We start from the raw sequence: 24,412 nt of genomic DNA, 5'->3' as shown, positions 1-24,412 counted from the left end.
AATAAAAGTAATAAAAATAAAATGATGAAACAACATTGTATATATGAAGCATCCAAAATAACTAGAAATCGACTCAAGACTCAAGAGGGCCTTTAACAGTTTTGATTTAATTTAACATTATTATAAGTTAAATTGACCAATCTACGTACTTTTGGAGAAATTTTTAAAATATTTTTATTATTTAAAGACTGTAAATGATCAATCAAAGCTTTAAAGAAATTGGTTAGATATACCAATGTCCATTACTATTAGTCTAAATATTATGGAGTTTGTTTTCTCTTAAATAAAATCTTAAATTTAAAATTTTTGTATAAAAAATAAATAAGTGTTAGCCGCTAAGAGGAATTTATATTTTATAGTGAGGCCACCCAGTTGGTCTCAGAATATTAGTCAAGGTTCACACTCAAAAGTGACTTCTAGAATCTGGATACTGAATGTGTAACAAAGAAAAAAGGTACTAGATAGATTATGTACGATAAAAAATATATATATTAAAATAAATTGGATAAAAAGACGACCTAGAGTGGAGCGAGAAAGTTGCTCAAATATCCTTCTGTAAGTTTACGTGATTGTTGGCATATAAAATGTCATGCTAATAAAATCTCTAGGAAAGGTGGCGAGAGCATCTTTAATAATAAATTTCATTTTGGGATGATTTTTCTTTTATTTTGCTCTATTTGATAGATCCTAAAACGAGATCTTGAGGTACTTTTTATGATTCTTCAATAAATTTCACTTAAATATATTTTATGAATTATTATTAAATTAAAATTAAGTAATTAATTATAAATATTTTAATTGTGAAGTAATTGATATAAAAATTGAAAATATTAATAATTAAAATTTTTATTTGTGAAATAAAGTTAAACTAGATCTATTAAAAAAACCAGATCTTGAGTTTAAGATTTCAGCCCAAGATTTATTGTTAAAGTGTTAATCATGAAATTTATATTTATTTTCGTTAACAAACATAATCTCATAGTTATAAGAGGACAATTATTCCTTTAGAGACATTTTATCCTCTTTGTAGGTCCTTCATCATGAGTCTATGGGTTAAACTTTTATTAATATCAAAGATCAATCATTAGAACAAATTATAAACAAATGAGTGATGAGTTTTGATAATAATGATTCCAATGATGATTCTAATAGTATTTTGATTATAGTTCTAATAGAGATTTTGATATAATTTTGATAGTAATTTCGATAATAATAAGAATTAGGGATTGAAATAATAAAAGTTTTGAGAAGAAACAAAGATTAAAAAAATAAGGTTTCGAGAAGAAATAAAAATTAAAAAAAAGTAAAAGGGTTTGGAGGAAAATAAAATCTGGAATTGAAATGTTGGTTGAAAATATTATTCTAATCTGTCAATTCGTAAACGTTTTGTGGATTTATGAGCGTCGCTTGGCCTCTGGAGGATATGAAAGTGTTACATGTTCTAACCATTATTACAATAGTACAAATTAGTATTTATAGACAATAATTCTTAACTACATGTAACTTTTCAAATAATTTTCAATCATCATCTTCATCGTTGATGGCTTTATCTTCGATCTTTATCCTTGATGATTTGCATTTTCAATCTCCATCATTGATATCTTTTGGTGTCTTGATACTTTCTATGCCTTGATGTTTTTTAAATTTTTGTTTCTTCTATCATTATATAATTATTCAAAAGATTATATTTTGACACTCAATAAAAATAGTTTATTTAAAGATTATTTTTTAATACTTCATTAAAGATAATTTTTCGATAATAAAAAAATATTGATATTAACATAAAGATACTCATATAACCATGGGCGGTTTCAAGGCCCGGCTACCCTGGGCAATTGCCCAGGCTCTGGCCCAAATTCATTTGGTAAAAGCCGCACCCCTATTTCATAGCCGCAGACTGTGAGCAAAAAATCCCGTGTACACTAAGAATGTCCCAGTATAAATCACCAAAACATTTCAACCCCTTCACTATTGTCATCAAACTGATGCAAGCCACAAACAATAAAACAAAGCCCCTGCTTTTTTTTCGCATGCAATATCCTTATCAACAAAACATCTCTTGGCCAAAAATAGTCATCAAATTAACGAACCCCACATAACTCAAACAACATCAATATTTTGTCACAATAAAAATCAATTTCAAACTCTATCTCTCGTTGGAACATATTCAATCTCGCTAGAATTTAGAAAGGAACCAAGCACCAGAGGGAGCTCTTCGTTATGTTAGAGGAAAGGAACCAAGATTTATGTGTTTAAAAGGAGGGGCAAAGCTTGTCATTTTGAATTTTTACCTAGGACAAAAATTTCATTTAACTCCTCTCCTTTATTGTTCATATATGCTTGCAACTGCTTATTTTTTGCTTCGACTTTTTCTTAAAAAAGTTTAATCAAACATAAAAAAATTACAATGAATAATTATTTTGTTAAGAAAGTTTAACCAAAGTGATTCATTGAATTCTAAGAGTTGCAAGAGGCCTTTTTCTGAGTTTAATTTAAATTGGTTTTACCCTATAGACGTAGGACCAAATTCTTGTACTATTTACGATTAATTCCTATTTCTTATGCTATCCTTGCATATAACCATTCAAACTTGCGGTTTCTTTAAATTTTTGCCCAGGCTTTATAATTTTTCTGGCTCCGCCACTGCATATAACATAGCCACAACTTTGCACTAGAAGCTAGAGCCATAGAACAACTGCATGTTGCTTTGCGCACTGGGATAAGCCTTTATTTATTGATATAAAGCTTCAATTCCTGACATAGCTTCCAATGCCAAAACCTTTTGGCGTACAAGTACAAAACTTAAATTAAAAAGTTGTGACTCTATTGGTCTATCTTGTATGTGACATATTCTAATTCTAATTAATGCCAATGAGCCCAATTTTGCAGTAGTTAAATAGTTTTGTTGGTGATCTTAATGCTTGCTGATATCATTTAACGAATGTTCAAGCTATTCTCGGAAATTTGTTTGGAGATAACTGCTTGAGTAGCTCTTTAGAAAGATGAATTGGCAAGGTAGGTTTACTTTATCACTATATGGGGTGATGACGGCTTTCACATGAATTTTTCTATGATCGAGAGTTGTTTTATTTAGATTTATTTTGACTTCCAAAACACAATTCATTTTGGGGCTTGCTAATTTTCTTGACAAGCATGCTTCATGATTGACTTCGAGAATTTAGTAGTGATTTAATATCTGTCATAATAAAAAAAAAAACAATGCACTTATTTGATGTTTGGTATGCTTAATCATAACTTTAACTGGTGAGTGAATTATCACTTTCTTTATTTACAATTTATATATGTAAACAAATTAATTATTAGATTAAAATTAATTATCATAAAATTTATTATCTAAATTTATATATACATTAAATATACATTAGAAATTTTAGTGTTATATATAGTGACATTAATTATTTTATAATATAATTAACCTAACTATTAGCTCAATTAATTAGAATGTTGTGCTAATAACACAAAAATCAATGTGTTCAATTCCTGCATAGACCATTAATTTTAAAATAATTCGTAATGGGTTTACGAATTCGTAATTCATATCAGCTTCAAGGAAGGATAAAATTGAAATTGTGTTATTGTGCTGGGTGTACCAGCAATTGTGATAGGTGCACAAAGAAAAATCCTAAAAAGTAAAAACGTGGGTTTGAAACCCACCAACTGAGCTATTTTCAACAGAAAGCCTAACATTCTTGCCCTTCTAGATTATTGATGATTCTACATTTTTTTTAGCAAAAAAATATTGTTTGTCGAAAACTAGCTGGCAAAAAGCCTTTCTGATGTTGGATTTTTTTTTTGTATGTAAAAAAATAAGTGTTGTTGCGTTAGTATTTCAGTATTATCTTTTTAATAAAAACATAATAGATATAATAGTATAATAACTCGTCTTATATTTTATTGTGTTTTTTTAATTACTGTTTTTATTGGGAAAAAAAACAGTACTTATATAAAACAACACTTGAGTCTTGTACTCTGTGAAGAGCGGGCTCATTTAAGTAGTTGAAGCATTAGAAAGCGTGGAGTTTACCAATATTACTTGCCTGTAGTCCATGATTTGATTTCACAATCACGCATTTGCAAGACTTAAATGAGACATGATATTGGACTTAAGTATTTATAAATTCATCGTCGTTGAAAATTATTGTTCAACACAGTACTATTCTTATTTCTTGAATCCAGCTTATCACAACAATATCCAGAATTGGTGAATTGTTATTGATTCTTGGCCTTAATTAATTCACACTAATATATTGATCTAGATATTGTCAATTTGATATATGTGTGTTCATGTCATTTGGTTCATACATTACATTTAAGATAATTGAGATTTGAGAGTCATCAGTTAGGATTGGTCACCACTACAGTAGAAACTAACATTAGGTTAAAGTTTGAGGTTCAATGCATTTGTGCATAACATTGACTATATAACCTTGAAGGAAATTTTCATTATACAATCCAAAATTCAATAAGGATATAGTACTAAATCTTTATTCAGGAGATTTCATGAAGAACAAGCTAGCATGAGTGGTGTCCTTTGCTAGCTGCTAACAAGTGTTGCACCTTTTGTTGGTGGTAACTTCCATCAATTGGTGAAGTCAATTAAGTTAGTGCATGTTTGTTTTTGAGTTGGAGTCAATGGAATGCTAACCCAACATCCCCTTTCCTTCTACGTTAATTTGTCTTTAAAAGTGAAAAAAAATCCGTTTAATGCCACTGAAATGGGAAAACAAAAACACCCATAAAATATTTAGATAAAATGATTCGTGTGAAGTTAGTAACTTGAGCAACCACTTGTGTCTTCCTGTGGAATTAGTAAAATTAAGAGACACAACCTATTATAAATTACAAAATAAATAATACAGGATTAATGTCGATACTAGAAAATCATATTTTATATATATATATATATATATATATATATATATATATATATATTCAATTACAAATTATATCAAAAAGTAATTTAATTAATTCAACTACGTATATAAATTATTATAAATCATTCAATACTTATATTTAAATTTTTATAGAAAAAATATTCAATCACAAATTATAATATATAAAAGTTTTTTAACTTTAACAATATTTTTTAAAAAATCATACCTATAAAAAGAAAACTATAATCATTCTCATTCACTTTTTTTTTCTGTCACTTTCACCTCATTTATTCCCGTTTCTCTTCCTTATTTGTTAAATTTGTCACTTTCTCTCTTTATATTTTTACCTTTTTTTCTTTATCTCTTTCCTCCGTCCATTCCTATCAATCCAAAATAAGATTTAGGTTAATAATCACTCCTATTGACAACATTTAAACTTAACTAAACTCTTAAAATTAAAATGATTAAGCGGAAATAAAAATAAATAAATCCCAGAACTCGTACTAACCCGGATGTGCTTGTTTAGATATAAGCTATAAGCTCTTTTGAGAACTTATCTACTGAAAATATAGAGTATATATCTAATATAGAAGGTCTCAAAAGAGCTTATGACTTATATCCAAAATGGCTAGACTTTTTGGCTCGTTAATGGCAAGAGTACCAATATCTTTCTATTTTCTGCAGTTTCTTACCGACCGAATCCATCTAGCCTGGCATATTGACGTAACTCTCTTCAACATTTCAGTCATTAAAAAAAACAATTTTTTATACTATTCAACTTTTCTGTAATTTTCCATCTCTTATTCAACATTTGGCTAATTTCCACAAATGACAAAACCTTACGTACCATACAGTTAATCAAACACCACACACAACACCAATATCTGAAACCCTCTCTGCTAAAACACAAACAATATATTCTTCTTCCTTCCTCCCAAACTGATTTGTGCCAATTGTGATCCTATATGTGTTCCGGTAGCAACAAAATCACACATCTTTAGGAGTCAAAATTAAGGATCATTTAGAAACATTTTTTGTGACGGTTCAAGGCGCGCCTAAGCCGACAATAATTTGGATCACCAGTGTGTCTGCGGAACAATTAATATAATTAACCAAGCTCATGAAGTGAATAATTCAAAGTGTTACAAACATGACCATGGACCGGTTATCACAGAGCAGTTCAGACTCATCATCCACACGAGGAGACCCCAAAGTGTTATCCATAGAGTGTCTCAAGGGAAGTTCCAAAGCCGACGAGTGGACCGGAGACATGCTTCAAACCGGCGACATCGTCGAAGAGCTTCGAATCGGAAACTCTCCGAACGCGCTTATCCGCTTCCAATCGCCTTTCAAAAACGGCAAGAGTGGCGTCAGCAGAATCCTGCAAGACTCTTACAAGAAGAAAGAGACCTCTATCCTCGTTCGGGTTCGCCGAGGACCCCATGAGTTCGCCGAGTTGCAGGCTTGTATCGTTCCCAACGATTCTTCCGGGAAGAAGCACTATGTTCTCCGCTCCATCACTGATCCTAACTACGTTGTTGGGTTCTTGGACCGAACTGAAACCAAGTGTTTCCAACTCCAAGGTAGGTACTCTTGTTCCGTTTTCGTTTATTTTTTTTTACTTCCGATCTCAATATGAAAAAAAAAATACATTTTTTCTGCTATGGAATATAAAAAAGATTTCAACTAATTTATTATCTCTCTGAAATATCATTCATTTGATACAGGAACCCTTCTCTCTATCCCTTCCAGCATTCTCGAATGATTGAGTTCGGTTAATCCTAAGTTGTTTGTTACCCCAGCTAGGTTTCGGGCTTCAATTGTTTAGAGTAATTTAATTATTTAAAACGAGTTCAACGCACCCTTCTGTAAAACTAACTTCTTCATTTTTTCTGTCGGCTATAATGAATTATATTAAAAGCACAAGTAGTGCGAATAAAAACATAGTCATAAAACACAAACGGACTTCCAACTATAGTGCCTATCAAACCAAAAAATTATACAGATCAAATTATCACCTGAGACAAGTGTCTTATAGTGCATCCATCTTCCCTAATCTGAAGCAAATACATAAAGTAAGCACCCACCAAAAGATAATGTATTGAAAAATGACAAGTTATTATTGTAAGAAAATCGGTTCTGGTTGTTAGATTTTTTTGGCTAAATTCTTTTTTCATTTAGAGACAAATAAGGAAACCATAAGAGAAAATAGGTGATTTGAGTCCCCGCGTCGTCTTTGTGATTTCACTGAACGATACCATTGCTTTTGTTGTTCTTTTTATGGTTAAATAGTTATTAGTGTTTACAACTTCGTACTAACGTGAGTGGCACCTCTTCCCGCTTTTATTACACAGATCTAAGCCTTTTGGATTTTACGTTAACTGATATTTGGCACTATACGTTGGGTGGAATTAATATCCATCAAAAGATATTTGAGGCATTAACTTCTCATCTGAAAGCTACAACTTTTGCTAGATTTAGGCATCAAGTTGCGTGATCCTCAAGTCTTCCTTCTGTCAATGATGTCGACATTCAACTCCCCTAATTTCCATTATCATGGTGCACTTTTCGTTATACATCATTTAAAAACCAGGATTTTTCACATCTAGAGTTAGTTTAAAGAAAAGGATGGTAAAAAAGTTGTTTTCGATGTTTACTAATGGCAGTAATTAATATGGAATAATAGATATTGAATTCTTGATACGTATATGATAGACTGATAGTACTCAAAGGATTGACGCAATGATGAAAGTTTATAGGAGTAAAAATGATTTATGGGAGAATTTGTGTTCGATTCTCACTATATGCAAAATTTAGTTGGGCCAAGAGTACGTAACATGAACGAGATTAGTCTATGAATCATTAAGTTGAAAGACACCTGTCAGGACAAAAAAAAAAGACTAATAATCATTAGCATTAATTAGAAACAGTCTAGTTACTCTAGTACAATTTATTAGATATCATTGATACTAGTTTGTTTTGGCTTTTGTTTTAAATTTCCTGGATTTTGTTTGGTCGGCAATAGAAATGCAGTTGTTAACTTTCACTTTACGGTATATGTCTTGATCTAATGTGTAAACAATAACTGCACTTTGCAGCTTCAAGGACCAGCAGGATGGTGAATGCACTAACTAGGACGCGGTTACAGGATGGATATGTCTCGTATCCATGGGAGAGGAGGATGCAGGAGTTGTTATCAGTTCCCAATTCAAGCAATTTTCTTTCAATCTTACTTCTTCCCAAAGTTTCAGATAGGATAGCTTCTCGCTACAATGATGTGGAGGACACACTAGCCAGAGCAAATACGTGGCTGAATGCAACTCAAGCTTCAGGGGTCCCTATTGTCTTTATGAACGTCCAAACAGAGTCCCTACTTACCAAGGTAAATAATGATCAATTCCCTAATTGCATCGAGACACATTCGGTTGTGGCATGCTGGCACAATGAAAATTTACTACTACAATGTTGTTTTCCAACATGTACTTGATGTACACAAACTGATGTTAGGCCTCTCTTATTTTCACACTAAATTTTTTAAGAGTACTAATTCATGAGTCACATGAACTTTTGTTCATTTTATATGATACCAAATTGAATTGTTACACCAGTTCTCCCCCACCCTCTATCCTTACACAAAAAAATAAATAAATCAAATTCCCACTTCAGAGGAAGGCCATTAATTATAAAACATGATTAATTTCTGTGACATCATGTTTAAATTTTGAAATTGGAATTAAGAGTATACTATTTGTCTGGCAGTAGTAGAGGCACTGTTTAAAAGTTACCATATTACAGTCATAGTTTGAGAGTTTAGTAATGGTTTTGTTGCATCATGTGATAACTGGAGTCTCTTCTATTTGTGTGATAGATCTCCGGAGAGACGGCTTCTTCCACTGTAAATGCAGGGTCATTATCCGACGTATCTAACCTTGCAAATGCAAGCCTTTATGGCTTTGAGGATTACCATGGAGTAGACATTGGTGTTGTTAGAGCGGTTCGGCTCTGGTATGCTCCAATCGGCGGGGAGATCTCAATTGAGATAAAACTAAAAGAGGATGACACAAAACTTGGCTTTGCCATTAGTCGCACAGAAGAGGTCTCTCTCTCTTTGAATCAATCTAGCAAGCACTTATATAGTTAAAACAGATTGATACATTGTTTGGTTTTAGGCTTTAAGCTAATAATTTTTTGTATGTGATCAACAGGGTTTTATTTTCATCCAAACAGTTATTGAGGATGACCAAGAAAATGTACCAGCCACACGTTCAGGACTAAGCAATCTGTATAAAGCAGCAAAAGATGCTTCAAAGTTGTTGGTAGTGTCTAATCTTTCAAATCAAAGAGTCCTCCCATGGATGGTTTCTTCAACAGGAGCCATTAGGTGTTATGACACTGTTTCATTGAGCCAGAAACTGTCCTTGCATAGACACACCAAAGTTCCTATTCTCCTTCATGTCTTCCTTTGGGATAGAAAATTGGCTTCAAGTGTAGAAAGTACAAGATTGAGTAACTTGTCTCCCTCAGTGTTGCCATTGCCATTACCACCAGAAGTTCAATTGGCACGCCATCCAAATGAGAACCAAATACAGCCATTGCCCCATGAAGGATCTGATGCAGGTGATGGTTCTCAGCCAATGCAGCTTGAGAGAGACACAGCTGGGGATCTCTCATTCAGATTCAACAACTTCTCCGTGTCCAACAACTGGGTATGATAATGATAGTAGATTAGTAGTATAGTATTATATCAACATCATAGGAACTTTTTTCCATGTTGCTTTTTTTTAGCCTTGTTTTCTTGTTGTACATATAGAATATTATATATTATTACTTCCATCTTCGGGTCTTTTGTAAGAGTTGAGAGCTTGTTTTTGCTTCATTAGACTGTTCACAGAAAAGCAGAATAAAGATTCTAGAATTGCGTTGAAACTTTTGTTTGTCTTTCATCTGAATGTGACTATTGGCTACCACATAAATACCAAACCGAGGAATTTTCTCTTCTCCAGCTACTCACTAGTGACTACTGGTACCACATAAATACCAAGGAATTTTCAAAACAAACAATTAATTATGAAAAAAAAAGTTGGTCTGACGGCGCCTACAATACAACAGCACGCTGTACTCATTAATGAGAATCATGTATCCTGGCTAGTGGCTAGTGGCCAGTGGCCAATAAGAATATCTTTTTCTGAGGTTCTTGTTGTTAATTGTCATATTCTTAGGCTGCCAATGTTTTCTTTAGCGGCTTATCATTATTATCATGACAAGTGCCAACGAGTGTCATAAAAGTATTTTCTAAGGAATTGACAGTAAAAACAAGTTATTGAAAAATGTTATTCATGTATCACACCCTGATATTTAATGCATCTTCAACATAGTAATTTATAATATTCCTTTAATATTGATACTAGCGTCTTCAGAAAACGGTAAAAATAGGAACTGATTGACCAGTGTATGATACTTTTATAAACAAGGTTAAGTTGATCGGTTGGTCTCATACATTTATCAAGGGTCCTTACGTTTTTATTTATTTTTAATTAAGTTCTCATATTTAATTGTGATTATGAGAAATTAATCCTAAATACTTAATTAGAGGTGAAGATAGTGAATAGGTACGTACTTCTAGAATGTGTTTGAACACAATTAAGTTAATGCTAAGAAATTTTAGTAGAGTTTCAATCTCTACATGTAAATTCATTCAAGTATTTTTTCATAAACTTCTCATAATTGTTTGATTTTGCAAAATGTTGAAACTTTGTAAAGAAAAACTGTAACTATTGATTTAGTTGTGCTTACAACATATTTCAACATATTTCAGAAGTTTCAATTTATTGTGTCCATCTCTTATTATTAGTTGTTTACGATTAACATTTCATAATAATAATTAGACGGGAGGATTCAACTAAAAAAGGTTTAGGGTCTCAATTTAAAGAAAAAAAGTTAGGAGACCTAATTGAAAGACCCACAGAATAATTAACCTACAAACTATTTATCAAAAATAATTATTTTGAAGCATATTATTAAAGTAGGATTATTTTGATTGGTTAACTCATTAGTTAAACAAGCGAAATCCGTTTCATGTAAGCAATTTAAAAAAAAAAAAGGACTGATATTCCACATGGCGTGCAACGCTAGACTGGCTAGGCAAAACGATAAGTTCTTACCAGTTTGATAAGTGAGTCCAATGTGACATGCCACGTGGACTAATCCAATTCTAGATTAAAATAAATAATTTTTTTAACGTGAATCTTGCTAACTTGACTAGTGAATTCATACGTTGAGTAATCAAAACAACATCCTGCTTTGATAATATGTTTCAAACAACTGCCATTTGGGAAGTAGTTTGTTAAAGTGCTTTGGGTTATCCGTGAATCATGGTAGAAATAAGTCAAACTATATTTAGTTAGCCTAAGCCTAATCCAAATCCTAATTATAAAACCAAAGTTCACTTTTTTTATTTGTTGTAGGTCATTTTTCAAGTCTCGTTTGATCCATTTTAAGTTTGGTCTAATCTAAAAGCCTCCTTACTTAACCTATTTTATAATAAAGTTTATAAATAAATTGATAAAGTTATAAGTCTATGTAGATCAACTTTCATCTGGTATGATTTTTCTAAATAAAAACATTTTGAATAAAAAATTACAAGTTTTATACATTCTTATACTATCGTGTCTTGCTCAAATTGCAATGCAATACTTTATCTCACTCTTGCTTAAGCTAAAAACCTTTTGTTTCTAATCTTTGTCTCCAAAGTTTGAGCTTAATGTTAATTGTTTTCCTTGAGACTATATATCATCCACAAAAGGCATGCAGATATGGATAATCTTTTGTATGCCCTTGATAAACACATCTAATACTATATTAAACATGTAAGGACTTAAGGCTGAGATTTGATGAAATTCTATCCCCTAGAAAAGTCCTTAGTCTTGTCTCTGGGAGATCTCACACCAGTAGTTATCCCCTTCGAATGCCTTGTACTAGATATAAACTCTGCACAACCATTTTTCCTTCAAAGTCTCTCACAACAATTCTCATGGTACTTGATCATAAGCATAAAGCCAATAAAAATCATGTGTAAGTTTTTTTCTTTTTACTCTTATACGGTTATACCTTTTCATCAACCTTTGTAAAAGATAAGTAAGTGATTTATGTTGTAGACCCTTTTGGCATAAAACCAAGTTAATTTTCTGCAATTCATGTTTTTTCTTTTAATCTATGTTCAAACTCATTTTTCCATATATTTTATGGTGTTACTCATAAGTTTTATACCCTATAGTTAGCCTAATTTTGAATATTGCATCTTCTCTTAAATATAGTAACCATCGTATGTACTTTTCGTCCACTCCTCTGTCATTTTTTCAGATATCAAAATCTCAATTAAAAGCGTGATGAACTAAATGGAACCTTTTTCTCCAATACAGTTTCAAACTTCAATGCGATACCATTTGAACGAATAACTTTTCCCTTATCCATCTTTTTAATTAAAAGCTTAATTAATCTTCCCGTTGTGAATTCCGCAGTAATGAGCCAAATTCTAATCTTCCTTGGATTTTGGATTTCTAGTCCTTCCATATAAGTATCCAACCGATAATTGTCAAATATGCTTAATTTTTACACATAATTTAAGCTGATTATATGACATTTTTTGATAAATAGAGCTTAGTTTTGACTCAAAGTTAGGATTAAATAAAAAATTACACTTTAGATATATTAGGATATTAACTAGTTAGGATTTTTTGATGTTTTGTAGATTTTTGCAGGAAATTAGTCAAAAATCACAAGTGGTGATATGCTCACTTAAGCACAGCTTGTTATGCGCTTAAGCAAGTCAAGACAAAAGAGATTTTGAGAGCCTATTGACATGCCTTGCTCAAACAAATCTCTTTGGACGCTTGAACGAGAGGAATTAAGAGTCAAATAATGAAGGCTGGCTCGCTTAAGTGTGACCCCTTGAGCACTTAAGGGAGCTTAGATAGAGAGCACAATTGATTCTACTGAAGACTTTCACTTAAACCCACCCAAGGAAGCTTAAGTAAGGTTAACCAAGCCAAAAGACATACAAAGACCTTGCTTAAGCAGGGCATTACTCACACTTAAGCAAGAGAGTCACTTCAGGCTCATGCCACACTCGGTGCGCGAATGAAGAAGGATTTCAACATGAATTGGAACAGTTGTTTTATGAGAAGAGAGTGGATCATTCTTAGATTCTTAGCTTGTTATTCTTATACTTGTATTAATTCTTTTGAGAATTGTAATTAAGCTATAAGTAACTAATCTCCTCATTTGTCGGAGTTTGAAACAATACCTAATTTCATGTATTTCTCCTTTTCAATACAATTGTTTTTGTGGTTATTCTTCTTCTTATATTCTTAATGTCTATTTTAGATTAATAACCTATTACTTGATCATAAGAATCATTAATTTAATTGATAGACACTTTTTTAATTTCTAAAACTAAAAAAAATATCTAATTGAGATTGTCGTTAGATATAAAACAATATTAATCAGACTTTTTAAATTATATATTTTAATTTATAATATAGTTATCTATATATATATGTTACTCTTCATCTCATCAATACGATATTTTTTTTGAACAGTATTTATTAAAATAAAAATTTATTTATTTTCCTAAAACTCAACTTTAAAGAATCCATAAAAAAATCAAATTGAATCCAACAATAAAAAGGAAAAAAATATAACAAGTGCCAAACGAGACGTGGCTTGTGCCTATTGGTTCTTTGTAAGTGTCATGGATCGCCATCCGTGGCTTCAGTCGAGGAAACACTGCATCCGTTGATTCCCACCCTCATCAACGGTCCTTCTGTGGCCGAATCAAAATTTCGCAAACCAAAACAACATTCCAAAAATTTCCCGCTCAACCTTTTTCTCAATCTCCACCTTATATAAATACACTCCAGCTCACACAAACAACATATAACACTTTCACTCTTACAATCTCAGCTCATAGCATTCTTCTTCTTCCAACGAGAATCAGTCTTTGTGTTCCAAATGGCTCGTACGAAGCAAACAGCAAGAAAGTCCACCGGAGGAAAAGCTCCAAGGAAGCAGCTCGCCACCAAGGCAGCACGCAAGTCCGCTCCGGCGACGGGCGGCGTGAAGAAGCCCCACCGTTTCAGGCCGGGGACAGTGGCTCTGAGGGAGATTCGGAAGTACCAGAAGAGCACGGAGCTTCTCATAAGGAAGCTTCCTTTCCAGAGGCTCGTAAGGGAAATCGCTCAAGACTTCAAGACCGATCTACGCTTCCAGAGCAGCGCTGTCTCCGCTCTTCAGGAAGCCGCTGAGGCCTACCTCGTTGGGCTCTTTGAGGATACCAACCTCTGCGCTATTCATGCTAAGAGGGTTACCATTATGCCCAAGGACATTCAGCTAGCTCGTAGGATTAGGGGCGAGAGAGCTTAGGGTTTATGATTTACAAAGCCGTAGTGTTTTCTAAGGGTTATTATTTTGCAATCGATTCCTTCAGCTTAGTATTAGGGTGAAAGTCCTTGTTTTATTGTGACTGTATTGGAAACTCGTTTCTGTAATGTGAGAAATATTAATGTTGAGCCCTCTCATTTTAAGCTTAAAGCTGCTTGGATCTGTAGAATTACATCGTGTTTGGTCGTTATTCTAATTTCATAACATAATTAATAGATGTTTGGGATTTTTCTGGAACTGGATTGTAAGATTGTAAAATTGTTGTTGATGCACTATCGACTAGGACAAAGGGAGTAGATGAATTTCGTTGTGTTGTGGAAAATTGCAAATCTCTCCTACAATAACCATTTTCAAATTTCAGGCGGGTTTAGTTTGGAGGCAAGTCAAATGAGTTGTGTATTTTCTTGCAAGGATATTTTGATTTTATGCTGTAGTAATCATGTTTTCAACATATTTCCAATTGTATTGTTAATGTTGTTTTAAATGAAATGCAAAAGATAATCAGATAATTAGTTTATTTTTTAATTATGCTCTAAGTGTTTGATTCCCAAAAAGGCAAATTTTGATAAATATGTTTTGCAAGGAATTAATCTTTGATTATTAGTTGAGAGATAGTATTATAACATAATAACGTACCTACATGGACTGGGCCCATTTTTTTGGGCCGATTCATGCAATTACTTGTTGCAGAGCCCACTCTACTGGCGGGAAAGAGGTTTTAGCGGAGAGGATAGTAGTATATTTTCCTTTTTGGTTTTTATTAGTATGATGCAAAAACGCGGAATCTCTGAACAGAAAGCGCGGGAAAATGGAGAAATACTTGGTTTCGCATAAACCCCCAATTGAAAAAGTTCAGCCTCATCGTCGTAGGTAAATTTGTTGCGCGTGTTTTCGATTTCTGTTAGTAGATATAGGTCCTGATATTTGTTTTCTTCTTTTTTTTTTTTGCTGTAAACTTGTAGTTGGAGGTGCCAATGGAAGAGGGGCTCGGTTGAACTAAATGGGAGATTTGAGCGTAATTATCGTCATGAGATGCTGGATCTGCTAATTCGATCGTATTCTGAGGTGTGTTTGCCTTTTTTTGTTATTAGGTTTTGTTTATGCAGACATTTTTTTTGTAGGATGTTTTTTTTTGGTGGTTATACTGACTGTCTTATGCTACGCTTAATTGTGTAAGGTTGCAGCGTTTCCGCATTTGTATCAAGTGGATGGGGCGCCATGCCAATCTCATGTATGCACTGATAACTCTGCTAAATGGCTCTCTTGCTGCATTGATTTAATTTAATGATTTTTTTTGGCATGTTCTACAGACGAATCGATTGATTGGTGAGGCAAATGGTGATGGCCATCTTCCATTTAGAAAGTTAGTATTCTGACTTCTTTGTGTTTGATGACATGAATCAAGATTAAAAAAAAGAAGCAAATATTAATATTGCTGTGGTGTTTGTGTAATCAAATGCGGCTGTTTTTCTTCTTCCATTCCTGTTTACATTTACCAGTTTATGTTTAGCTTTAGATTAATTTACAGTAACCCATGCTAAAGGTATTATGTAAAGTTTGGAGTTATTGAAACAGCCTCACTCTTGTAGTTTTAAGCTAATATTCTCCCAATAAAACAAAATCAGCTACACCAAGGATTCTAGTTTTAATCGACCGGACAATTTGTCTTAGGATATTACTTCAGATGCACCAGTATATGACAGTGGTGTAGTCAGTACTGTTAACCACATTTATGATCAAACTGAAAATTTGGTAAACTCCCCTGCACCCATATCTAATTGAATCATTTTTTTATGAAGCTCTACTGACTCTCTCTACTTCTGCATTATTTTAAGGTATATTCATCATGGTTGGAAATCATGAATGGTTATAATGATAAATGCAAAACATATAATCTTGTCAAATTGTTATGATATTTCAGTTTGGAAAACTTATCATGATTATGTTATCTTAGGTTGTTCTCCACATTAAGGGATTTTTATGAGCATTAGACATTTTGATTTTTTTTATTTATGTTTATTTTTTCTTGGCAATTGTTGTGATTGGTATATTTGAAAGTTGTGTATGATTTCTAGGAAAAGAATTGAATTAGTAGTTAGCAATGGTATGAGCTGCTAGACATATAATGTTCCATATATCATGTATTGCTTTTCATGACATTAGTGATTTCTCTCTACAAATAGCTTACATTTGTTTTTTTAACAGGCAAGGCATCTCTGCAGTAGATTTTGACAACAAGGTAAATACAAGTGAATAATGAAAGGCTTCAGTTGAAATGAGAAACTGCTTAAGTAAATGTAATTGTGATGCTTCAAAAGTAAATAGTTCATGTGTAATGTACTAAAATAAGAAAAGCATCAAATACAAATATACTTAAATTTAACACAGGCAGCATTTGAATTAATGTTGTAGTTTCTAGGTTTTTATTATACTAAACATTTTATACCTACCAAAAAATTAGACATTTTATAACTTATATTTTCTGCTCATTTTTGCCTACAAAACTTTTAATCAAAACTGTTCATAGCTTTTGGAAAAAAAATCATTTCCCTAAAATATTCTATTCCCAACATGATTGGGTGCTTATTGGTTGTGACACTATTTTCACATGCTCGAGGACATTCTCAACCTTTCCTTGTTGTTATATATGTATAATTTTTTTCTTAATTATGGATTATATTTCTTGCACACCACTCTCCGTGTGAATTCACCACAGTAGTGATTTTATGAGTTTCTTCTTGTTCATTGTGAGAAGTAGACAACTTTGATTAAGGTGTTGTGTTGATAATCTTTTCATTTTATTTTATTTCTCATTGCTTTAGTATTTCAAATATTCTATCCATTTTTTGTACTGTACTCTAGGGAATATACTTGGTGTCTGTGACAAAATCAGGTTGCTTAACAGTTCACGACTTCGAAGCTCTTTATTGCCAGATACCTGAATTAACTTGTAAGTTCCGCTTTGGTGATTATGTTTTGCTTATTTTTAAAATGCTGCTGTGCTAGTCAAATTTGTTAGACTAGTGTTAGAATGTTTATGGATTTATTCTCTTCACAGCAATCTTGATATTGTGACCAAATTATTGGGTCTTTGCACTTTTAGTGTTAGACTTGAATTCAAGTGATTTATAATCAATATTCAATTACAGAATGATAAGAATTATTAGCAATGTCCTGTAAACCTTCTTGCCAGCTGACCTTGTTTTAATGTTAGGCTGGATGTATGAAATTTCTCTTTGCCTAAGTTTTGTTTTGAAAACCTAATAATATGCCATTAGTGTTGTTATGGCTTCAAATAGTGGAAATGTATTTTTCTTCCAAATTTGTCCAACTTATTTTTTTCTCTTGCAATGATTATATTTTTTTTAATAGGTGGAGTTAAATAACTAATTTCGGCTTGTTTGTACATGTTTTTACTATCTTATCTTATGCCTTTGGAAGAATAAGAAAAAGTGTTTAACGAGCTTCGCAACTACCTACTTCATTATGAAGTAGCTTTGTATTCATTTTATCCTTGGACAGGGAGGAATTCATATGAAGTGGTAATTATCATTTAAACTTGGTTTTTATTAATTTGATGATAGGCTTGAAAGAAGATGAAAGCAAGCATTTAATGCATCTCTCACTAAATCAACAACTTGATGCTGTCAGATGGAATCCTCTTAATCAGGATGAGGTGTCAGCTTAACTAAATTACCTTCTTGCTCAGTATTTCACTATGGAAATTTGTAATCGATAATTATTTTTAAATGATATCCATGACATGTACTATGTAAAATGTTTGTGCTTTGTTTTTTGTAGTTTTGTATGTTATAGTTTGTCAGTTGCATGTCAGGGATAATCTTCTGATGATTTGACACTTTTTCAAATGAAATTATCATAATAACAAGTGCCTGTGCATTTTATGTGTGACCAGTGATTTGTTGATTCCACTAATAATAGCTTTGTTTTCATAAATGATTCAATATTCTATTTGCCTTGCTATTTGTCTTCTCCATTTCAGGTTGTTTGTGCATCTGTAAAAAGTAACAAACTACTCATATTCGACGTTGGATATGTCTCATCAGATCCAGTTGAAGTAAATTTCCATTCTTATCTGTTATTGCATTTTCTTGTTAAATCTTGTTTACATTGACATTATGTTGCCAGCTATTTTCTTTCAAAAATCACAAAATGTTTCTACTTTCTGTTGTTGATATTTGACACAACACCAAATTCAGTTGATATGAATTTCTTATTGCATTATATCATTATTCTTAAATCTTGTCCTGTGATCTGATTTTGTCTAATTATTTGTTAATGATAAAATATAGCACCTTTACCAACCTTTATCAAATCATTACCTCAAATAAGGTCAGCTGGATTAATATCTTGCTACCTATTTCTTTTGGATGCATACAAACGAACTAGGAAACACACAGTAGAACGCCTTTTGGAAATGGGTGCATATTGCAGGACACTCATCTATTTACAATTTCACATTATCAAATCACTCATTGCTCTTATCCTCTTGTTTTTTAGGGATATGCTGGGAAATTGCTATTTTCATCATAATTCATTATTTTGGTTTTGTTTTATTTTTCGTAGAAATGTTTTTTGGTCATGTGTAGCAGTACAGGTGTTTATTTTTTGATGCTAGACTCACTAACTTTTGGCCCTTGAATTACATAATACAGGTGTTAAGAACAAGACAAACAACCACGGTTAATGGATCCAGCATACACAAAGGTCTCTCTGATGTAGCTTTTACAAAAAATGACACAAGGTTGGTAACATAGACCTAATTTAGAGGAATTGCTTGATTGGAGTAATAAATTCCTAATACTGTGCCACCATTTTCATATTTATGATCTAAAGATGTAATATAAATAATTGTCATAAAAAGCTAAACTGATGCCTAGGATGATTCTTAATACTAATATTAAACCTAAACTACTCCTAAAATGTTCTTTTCTAACACTTATTCACATAATTATTCATCAATTATCATAATTATTCAAGACTATCAGATATCTGGGCATGCCTAGATCTTAAAGGGTAGGGAAAGGTTGACTTTGAGGCTCTTATCTTCAGGTGCTTACTATTCTCTTCAAGGTTTCACACAAGTTATTTACCAATAGTCCTTGTGTGTGTCAAGAGATCTCCTCAAAGATTGCCAAAGAGAGACTTGTGCATTCTTTTTAAAGTTACTATTTTGTATTTTCCCTCAACCAATAATCTGTTTGACGAAAATGACAGTAGCACTAGTCTTTGAGTACTGTTCAGTAGGACTCATTGATTATATCTCCACCAGATATTTGAGTCTGTGTAACAATCAACACTTAATAGTAATTATCAATTTATCATTTTCTGAATCTTTTAATTCTTTTCGTCACTATGCTTTTCTCAATTTGCTGGTGAATTTTAACAGGATACTTGCTTCTGATACACATGGTGCAATTAATGTCTGGGACAGAAGAGTGAATACTCTACCTTGCCTTGAGCTTGCATCTGCTTCATGTGGTACGCTTAACAGCATCCAATTAAATGCAGATAATCAGGTTAGGAATTGTGTATCTAGTCTACAGAGTAATTTTGTACTTCTTTGAGTGTGATGCATTTTTTAACCCCGGCTTCTCCCCTCCCTTCTTCAGACAAATGCCAAATGTGTCCTTAAACTCATGTTAAGGATTAAAAATATAAAATCAATTGAATGAAATGTTGAACATTTCAAGTTCATTTCAAGTAATAAACCAAAGATTGATGCTAATATACCCCCAAGATTGATACTTTTGTTCCATATATGAGTGTTTATAATTTTTAATGAAATGCCCTATTTCTCCTAGTCCACTTAACCTTGATAAGATTGCAGTGGACAGCATAATACAAATGCTGTTGAATTAGGTTTTGGTTTGAACAAATTTTGGAATACACTTATACTATGTACAGTCAATATATTGAGAAATTGCAAGCAGTGATTATTCTATCCTTTCCAGATTATTTTTGGTGCTGGGAAACACGGGCTTGTGTATGTATGGGATATTCGTGGTGGAAGAGCATCTGCTACTTTTCAAAGTCTCAAAGAGGTTATATTTATACAGTGGTTGTTCTTTCTATTATGTTATGAAAAAAGATACATAAAATTATGCAAGTCAAAGGCTACTACTTGGACATAAAATTATGAAAAAGACTATTTTACAATGCTTTTAGTGATCATATTCTTTTTTATTTGGCTTCCTAGATATGCCATCCACCTGTAACATCAGTGAAGTTGGCAACATTGCTAGAGAAGATTGGATCTTTGAAGGTGTGATTATCCTTCCTGCTCCTGTCTATTGTATCATAATCATGTCATATCTTTACTTGAAGTTTGGTGTTCTAGTAAGAGTAGTTTTCACTTCAGGCTTCTCTCCAGACTATACAGTTTGCAATAAGATGTCTGGATTTCACCATCTGGTAATTGTCTTTTGCATACTGGTTGACTGGAAGTTAATATGGCAAGCCATTCTTATTGTATGCAGGCACAGGCAAATATTGTTCCCAAGGAGATTCACTCTATTGATATTGATCCATCATGCCCATATCAGTTAGCTTTCCATCTTGTGGATGGCTGGTAAGTTGCCAAATGTATTGGATGCTATGTTTAGTGTGTTTTCCAATGTAAATAAGGAGAGTTTCCATGTATTTCCATAATTATATCCTCTAATAGTTTCTATCATTAGACTATTAACTGAAAGCACGACTTAATTGCTTATCACATGATCGGCTAATGTTTCTGATTGGCCTTGTATTTTCTTGACTTTTCTTCGATGGTGGATCTGGAAATAATTAGTTTGTAGCTATTATCTTCCTTTAAACAGGCCATTTGATGTTGGTAGGGGTTATGTACATCAAATGTAGTTGTCTGTTATTTATTGAATTTTACATGTCAAGAAAAATGCTCCCAACATTTGATGCTCTGTTGTGGTGATAATTTTTTCCTTTTAATATTTTCATGTAGGTCAGGCGTTTTGGATACTAATAATTTTCAAGTTACGCATATTCATTGCCCACCCCCAGCTTGGTTGTAAGTTTGTCAGTTTTCATTTAGAGTTTTTCTTTTGAGGATCTTCATTTAGAGTTGCGTTGTTGATATTTGTGAAATGGCTTTTCAAACTATGTCTAAATTTGTTTACGTTTTTCATTTTTGTTAGAAACGATTCCTACATTCCCGCTGATCTATCATATTTAAGAAAACCTTCATGGCTATCGACGGGTTCGGTAAGAAATTTTATTGAATATAATGCACCTACTGTATTTTTACACATGATCCCCTGCAAAACTTTTACCTCTAGTCGTATACGCAAGCTACCACTTATCACCGGTTTCTAGTTTCTACTTTCAATATAATGCTTGTTTGGTGGTTGTTCACGTGTTTAAAATATTTTTTTTTTAGAGATCTGTTTCTTAATAAATTGTATAATATTGTTCTCTCGTTTGATAATATTGGTGAAATTTAAATTGCAATCTTAAATTATTTTTAGGCTTAAATACATTTTTTCTCTTTGTAATTTAACCTTTTTTTTTTAAATTTTTGTCTCCTTGAAGCGTTTTAGACAATATTTTGAATACTGAGAAAAGTATTGTTTAAAACGCTTCAAGCATAAAAAATAAAACAAATACATTTTGCCGGAATTAAAATGATTTTTTTTTTCCAAGACGAAATATATTTAAACCTTATTTCTATTATGTTAAATTGGTTTTTTGGTCCTTTTATTTTTTAGATTTAATTTGGTTTTCTAATTTTTAAAAACAATTAAATTTGATCCTACCATTTAAATTGGGTCAACTTGGGGTGGTTTGTAATTATCGGTGGGTTTAAATCGCTACAAAATGTACATTTTTTAAATTAAATTTAGACAAAATGATAAAATTGAATTAGTTTTAAAAATTAAAGTACTAAACTAAACTCGAAAAAAATTAGAGGAAAAAAATAATTTAACCTTTCTATTGTAAAGGAAAATGTTTTTTTTAAACAAATAAAAGTTTGGAGAGTATGGTTGAAAATTAACATTTTTAAACTAAGTTTTTCTTTTTTTATTATTTTATCCTCAGTAATTATTTTTTATATAAAATCATTTTTTACAATGTTTTTTTAAAATTTTTTGTATAAAAGGTATTTCTTTAGAGTTTAAACAACCCAAATAAAATACTGTCTTATGATCACAGAATCACTTTTTTTTATCTAAGATACTTGAATACAAAATTTAGTTATATTTATAATTGATCAATTATTGAAATAATCTAATTTAAACATACATATTTTATTTAAATAAGATATTGATCTCTTGGACTTTCCAATTTGTTGGCTTTTGGTGCTTATATTATATTATTATTATTATTAATTAATTAATTATATAATTTTTTTGGATAACATTTTATTGTAAATGAATAAAAAATAAAAGGTTTTGAGCTATCCGCTTCCGTATTTTTTCCCGCTCAGGACTTTCCTGTTTATTTAAATATGGCTCCTCATTGTAAGCATACCTTCTTTCTATTTATACACCAAATAATTATTTCTGTTGTAATCTAGTACAGATCTATTTAATTGGGTCATCATCTGATTGTGGCATTCATCTCTTGGATTTCTATCCCAGCACCAACTCACCAAGTCATGTGGATTACAAGTAAGGCACTCCAACAACGAGAAACATTTACTAGTTGACCCCAAATTCCCTACTTTAGCTTCAATTGAACACTCAATTGAGAAAGCATGTATACAGTAAAATGCACAGTACTCAAATCAAATTAACCATATTATTAATTTATTATAGGTTTAATTACCCATTTAATTCTTATAGTTTTCAAACTTATCTCTTTTTAGTTCCTATGTTTAATAAATAGATTTTTTTAGTATATAAAATTTATATTTTAATTCTCCTGCCGCTAGAATTCTTTAACTAGTGTAATTTTAATTGCAGGAGTCTATTAGGAATTAAAATGTAAACGTCAGATACTAAAAAATTCAATTACTAAACTTTAGAAATTAAAAAGGATAAGTTTAGAAACTATAGGGATTAAATGAGTAATTAAACCTTTATTAAACATTGAAAGCCAATAAGCCAAGTGTTCATATGCCTAAATTTACTTGACAAACTGCATTTTTTTTCTCAACAGTTTTAATTTTTTGTCATTCTTTACAGGGAGGATATGCAAGAAAATTCAAGGCGGCACAACCGAAGCAATCAGAACAGATTTATTTCTTTATCTGAAGGAGTTATCTCATGTGCTGCTCACCCTTTGTATAATGCCATCGTAGCAGGAACTAAGGTTTGTGAATTAGAAAATTCAATTGTCGTCATTCTTTGTTTAAGCATTGTGATTTAAGATTAATTCCTTCGAAATCAACTTCCTTTCCTGGCTCTGTATTCTGTAACATGGTTGAAGTATATTCATTAGTTGAAATACCCTTGTTTGTTTTAAAGTGAGCATGTTAGGAAGTAATCAAAATGACGTTCAAGCTAGCAGCAATCAAAGTGCATCCATGGCAATATTTGCTAATTTGATCTTCACTGTCAAGTTTTTGTGGCTAACGTCGATTGATTATTGGTTTCAGAAAACTTCTTTGCTCGTGATTTCCCAAAGACAAGAGTCATGCAGAAGTGACGATTAGTCCCAAGCATTGACGGAATTTTGTAGGGTAGTGGCAATTTAAGTGTATTTTCCTCGACTGAATTTGTAGATGCGTTTTTTTTTTTAAGATCAATTTGTAGATGAGTTAATGTGCAATTCCCTGTTCCATTACCTTTTGGTATGCTTTTCCGGTATCGTATTTGTTGAATCTTCGGTTCAAAATGGAAAGGGTTATTAAATAATAATCTGGTCCCGTAATAATATTCAACTTTTTGGTTTAGTTCTTTATTCTTTTTTTAGTTTTAGTCCATTTAAATAACAGAAGATGTAACAATGATATTGACACTTGACTGTCGATAAACTTGTGACTTTATCAAAGTTTCAATAGATTAGTCACATATAATTTGTTCTCATTTACTAGTTTGACTTTATGAATTTATTATGTATTTATTAATGATAATATATATTTAGACATCAGTTCTAGTAAC

General features: G+C 31.9%; 3 protein-coding genes across 4 annotated transcripts; all 3 read left to right on the top strand.

Moving 5' to 3' along the window:
• The first annotated feature begins 5,718 nt into the window (after positions 1 to 5,718).
• LOC114373625 lies at positions 5,719 to 9,821 on the top strand. The gene is made up of 4 exons (XM_028331129.1): positions 5,719 to 6,478; positions 7,994 to 8,277; positions 8,764 to 8,991; positions 9,101 to 9,821. Exons 1-4 carry the CDS (start codon positions 6,046 to 6,048, stop codon positions 9,605 to 9,607), a joined length of 1,452 nt encoding a protein of 483 aa, XP_028186930.1. The 5' UTR covers positions 5,719 to 6,045; the 3' UTR covers positions 9,608 to 9,821.
• Positions 9,822 to 13,828: 4,007 nt separating this feature from the next.
• LOC114375916 (histone H3.2) lies at positions 13,829 to 14,542 on the top strand. Its single transcript, XM_028333782.1, has one exon. The coding sequence runs from the start codon at positions 13,905 to 13,907 to the stop codon at positions 14,313 to 14,315; it is 411 nt and encodes a 136-aa protein (XP_028189583.1). The 5' UTR covers positions 13,829 to 13,904; the 3' UTR covers positions 14,316 to 14,542.
• A 401-nt stretch (positions 14,543 to 14,943) lies between these two features.
• LOC114375915 lies at positions 14,944 to 24,204 on the top strand. 2 transcript variants are annotated; one of them, XM_028333781.1, is made up of 18 exons: positions 14,953 to 15,203; positions 15,296 to 15,398; positions 15,511 to 15,564; positions 15,644 to 15,696; positions 16,539 to 16,572; positions 17,196 to 17,283; positions 17,918 to 18,009; positions 18,337 to 18,411; positions 19,010 to 19,098; positions 19,744 to 19,873; positions 20,309 to 20,398; positions 20,554 to 20,619; positions 20,834 to 20,925; positions 21,313 to 21,378; positions 21,506 to 21,572; positions 22,890 to 22,978; positions 23,495 to 23,621; positions 23,908 to 24,204. In XM_028333781.1, exons 1-18 carry the CDS (start codon positions 15,142 to 15,144, stop codon positions 23,962 to 23,964), a joined length of 1,434 nt encoding a protein of 477 aa, XP_028189582.1. In that variant the 5' UTR covers positions 14,953 to 15,141; the 3' UTR covers positions 23,965 to 24,204. The 2 variants fall into 2 exon arrangements, 1 of the variants encoding a protein (XP_028189582.1); XR_003658868.1 differs by lacking the exon at positions 23,908 to 24,204 and having other exon boundaries at positions 14,944 to 15,203; positions 22,885 to 22,978; positions 23,495 to 23,552.
• The last annotated feature ends 208 nt before the right edge of the window (positions 24,205 to 24,412 follow it).

This window comes from Glycine soja, chromosome 11, assembly GCF_004193775.1.
Source record: "Glycine soja cultivar W05 chromosome 11, ASM419377v2, whole genome shotgun sequence".
NCBI classification, from domain to species: Eukaryota; Viridiplantae; Streptophyta; class Magnoliopsida; order Fabales; family Fabaceae; genus Glycine; species Glycine soja.
This window is presented reverse-complemented; position numbering and strand designations above follow the sequence as displayed.

Coding starts and splice junctions, on each gene's coding strand:
- LOC114375916 (XM_028333782.1), top strand. CDS start 13,905: ATGGCTCGTACGAAGCAAACAGCAAGAAAGTCCACCGGAGGAAAAGCT.
- LOC114375915 (XM_028333781.1), top strand. CDS start 15,142: ATGGAGAAATACTTGGTTTCGCATAAACCCCCAATTGAAAAAGTTCAG. Junction 15,399..15,510: donor TAATTCGATCGTATTCTGAG/GTGTGTTTGCCT, acceptor TAATTGTGTAAG/GTTGCAGCGTTTCCGCATTT. Junction 16,573..17,195: donor CAGTAGATTTTGACAACAAG/GTAAATACAAGT, acceptor ACTGTACTCTAG/GGAATATACTTGGTGTCTGT.
- LOC114373625 (XM_028331129.1), top strand. CDS start 6,046: ATGACCATGGACCGGTTATCACAGAGCAGTTCAGACTCATCATCCACA. Junction 6,479..7,993: donor CAAGTGTTTCCAACTCCAAG/GTAGGTACTCTT, acceptor TGCACTTTGCAG/CTTCAAGGACCAGCAGGATG. Junction 8,278..8,763: donor CAGAGTCCCTACTTACCAAG/GTAAATAATGAT, acceptor TTTGTGTGATAG/ATCTCCGGAGAGACGGCTTC.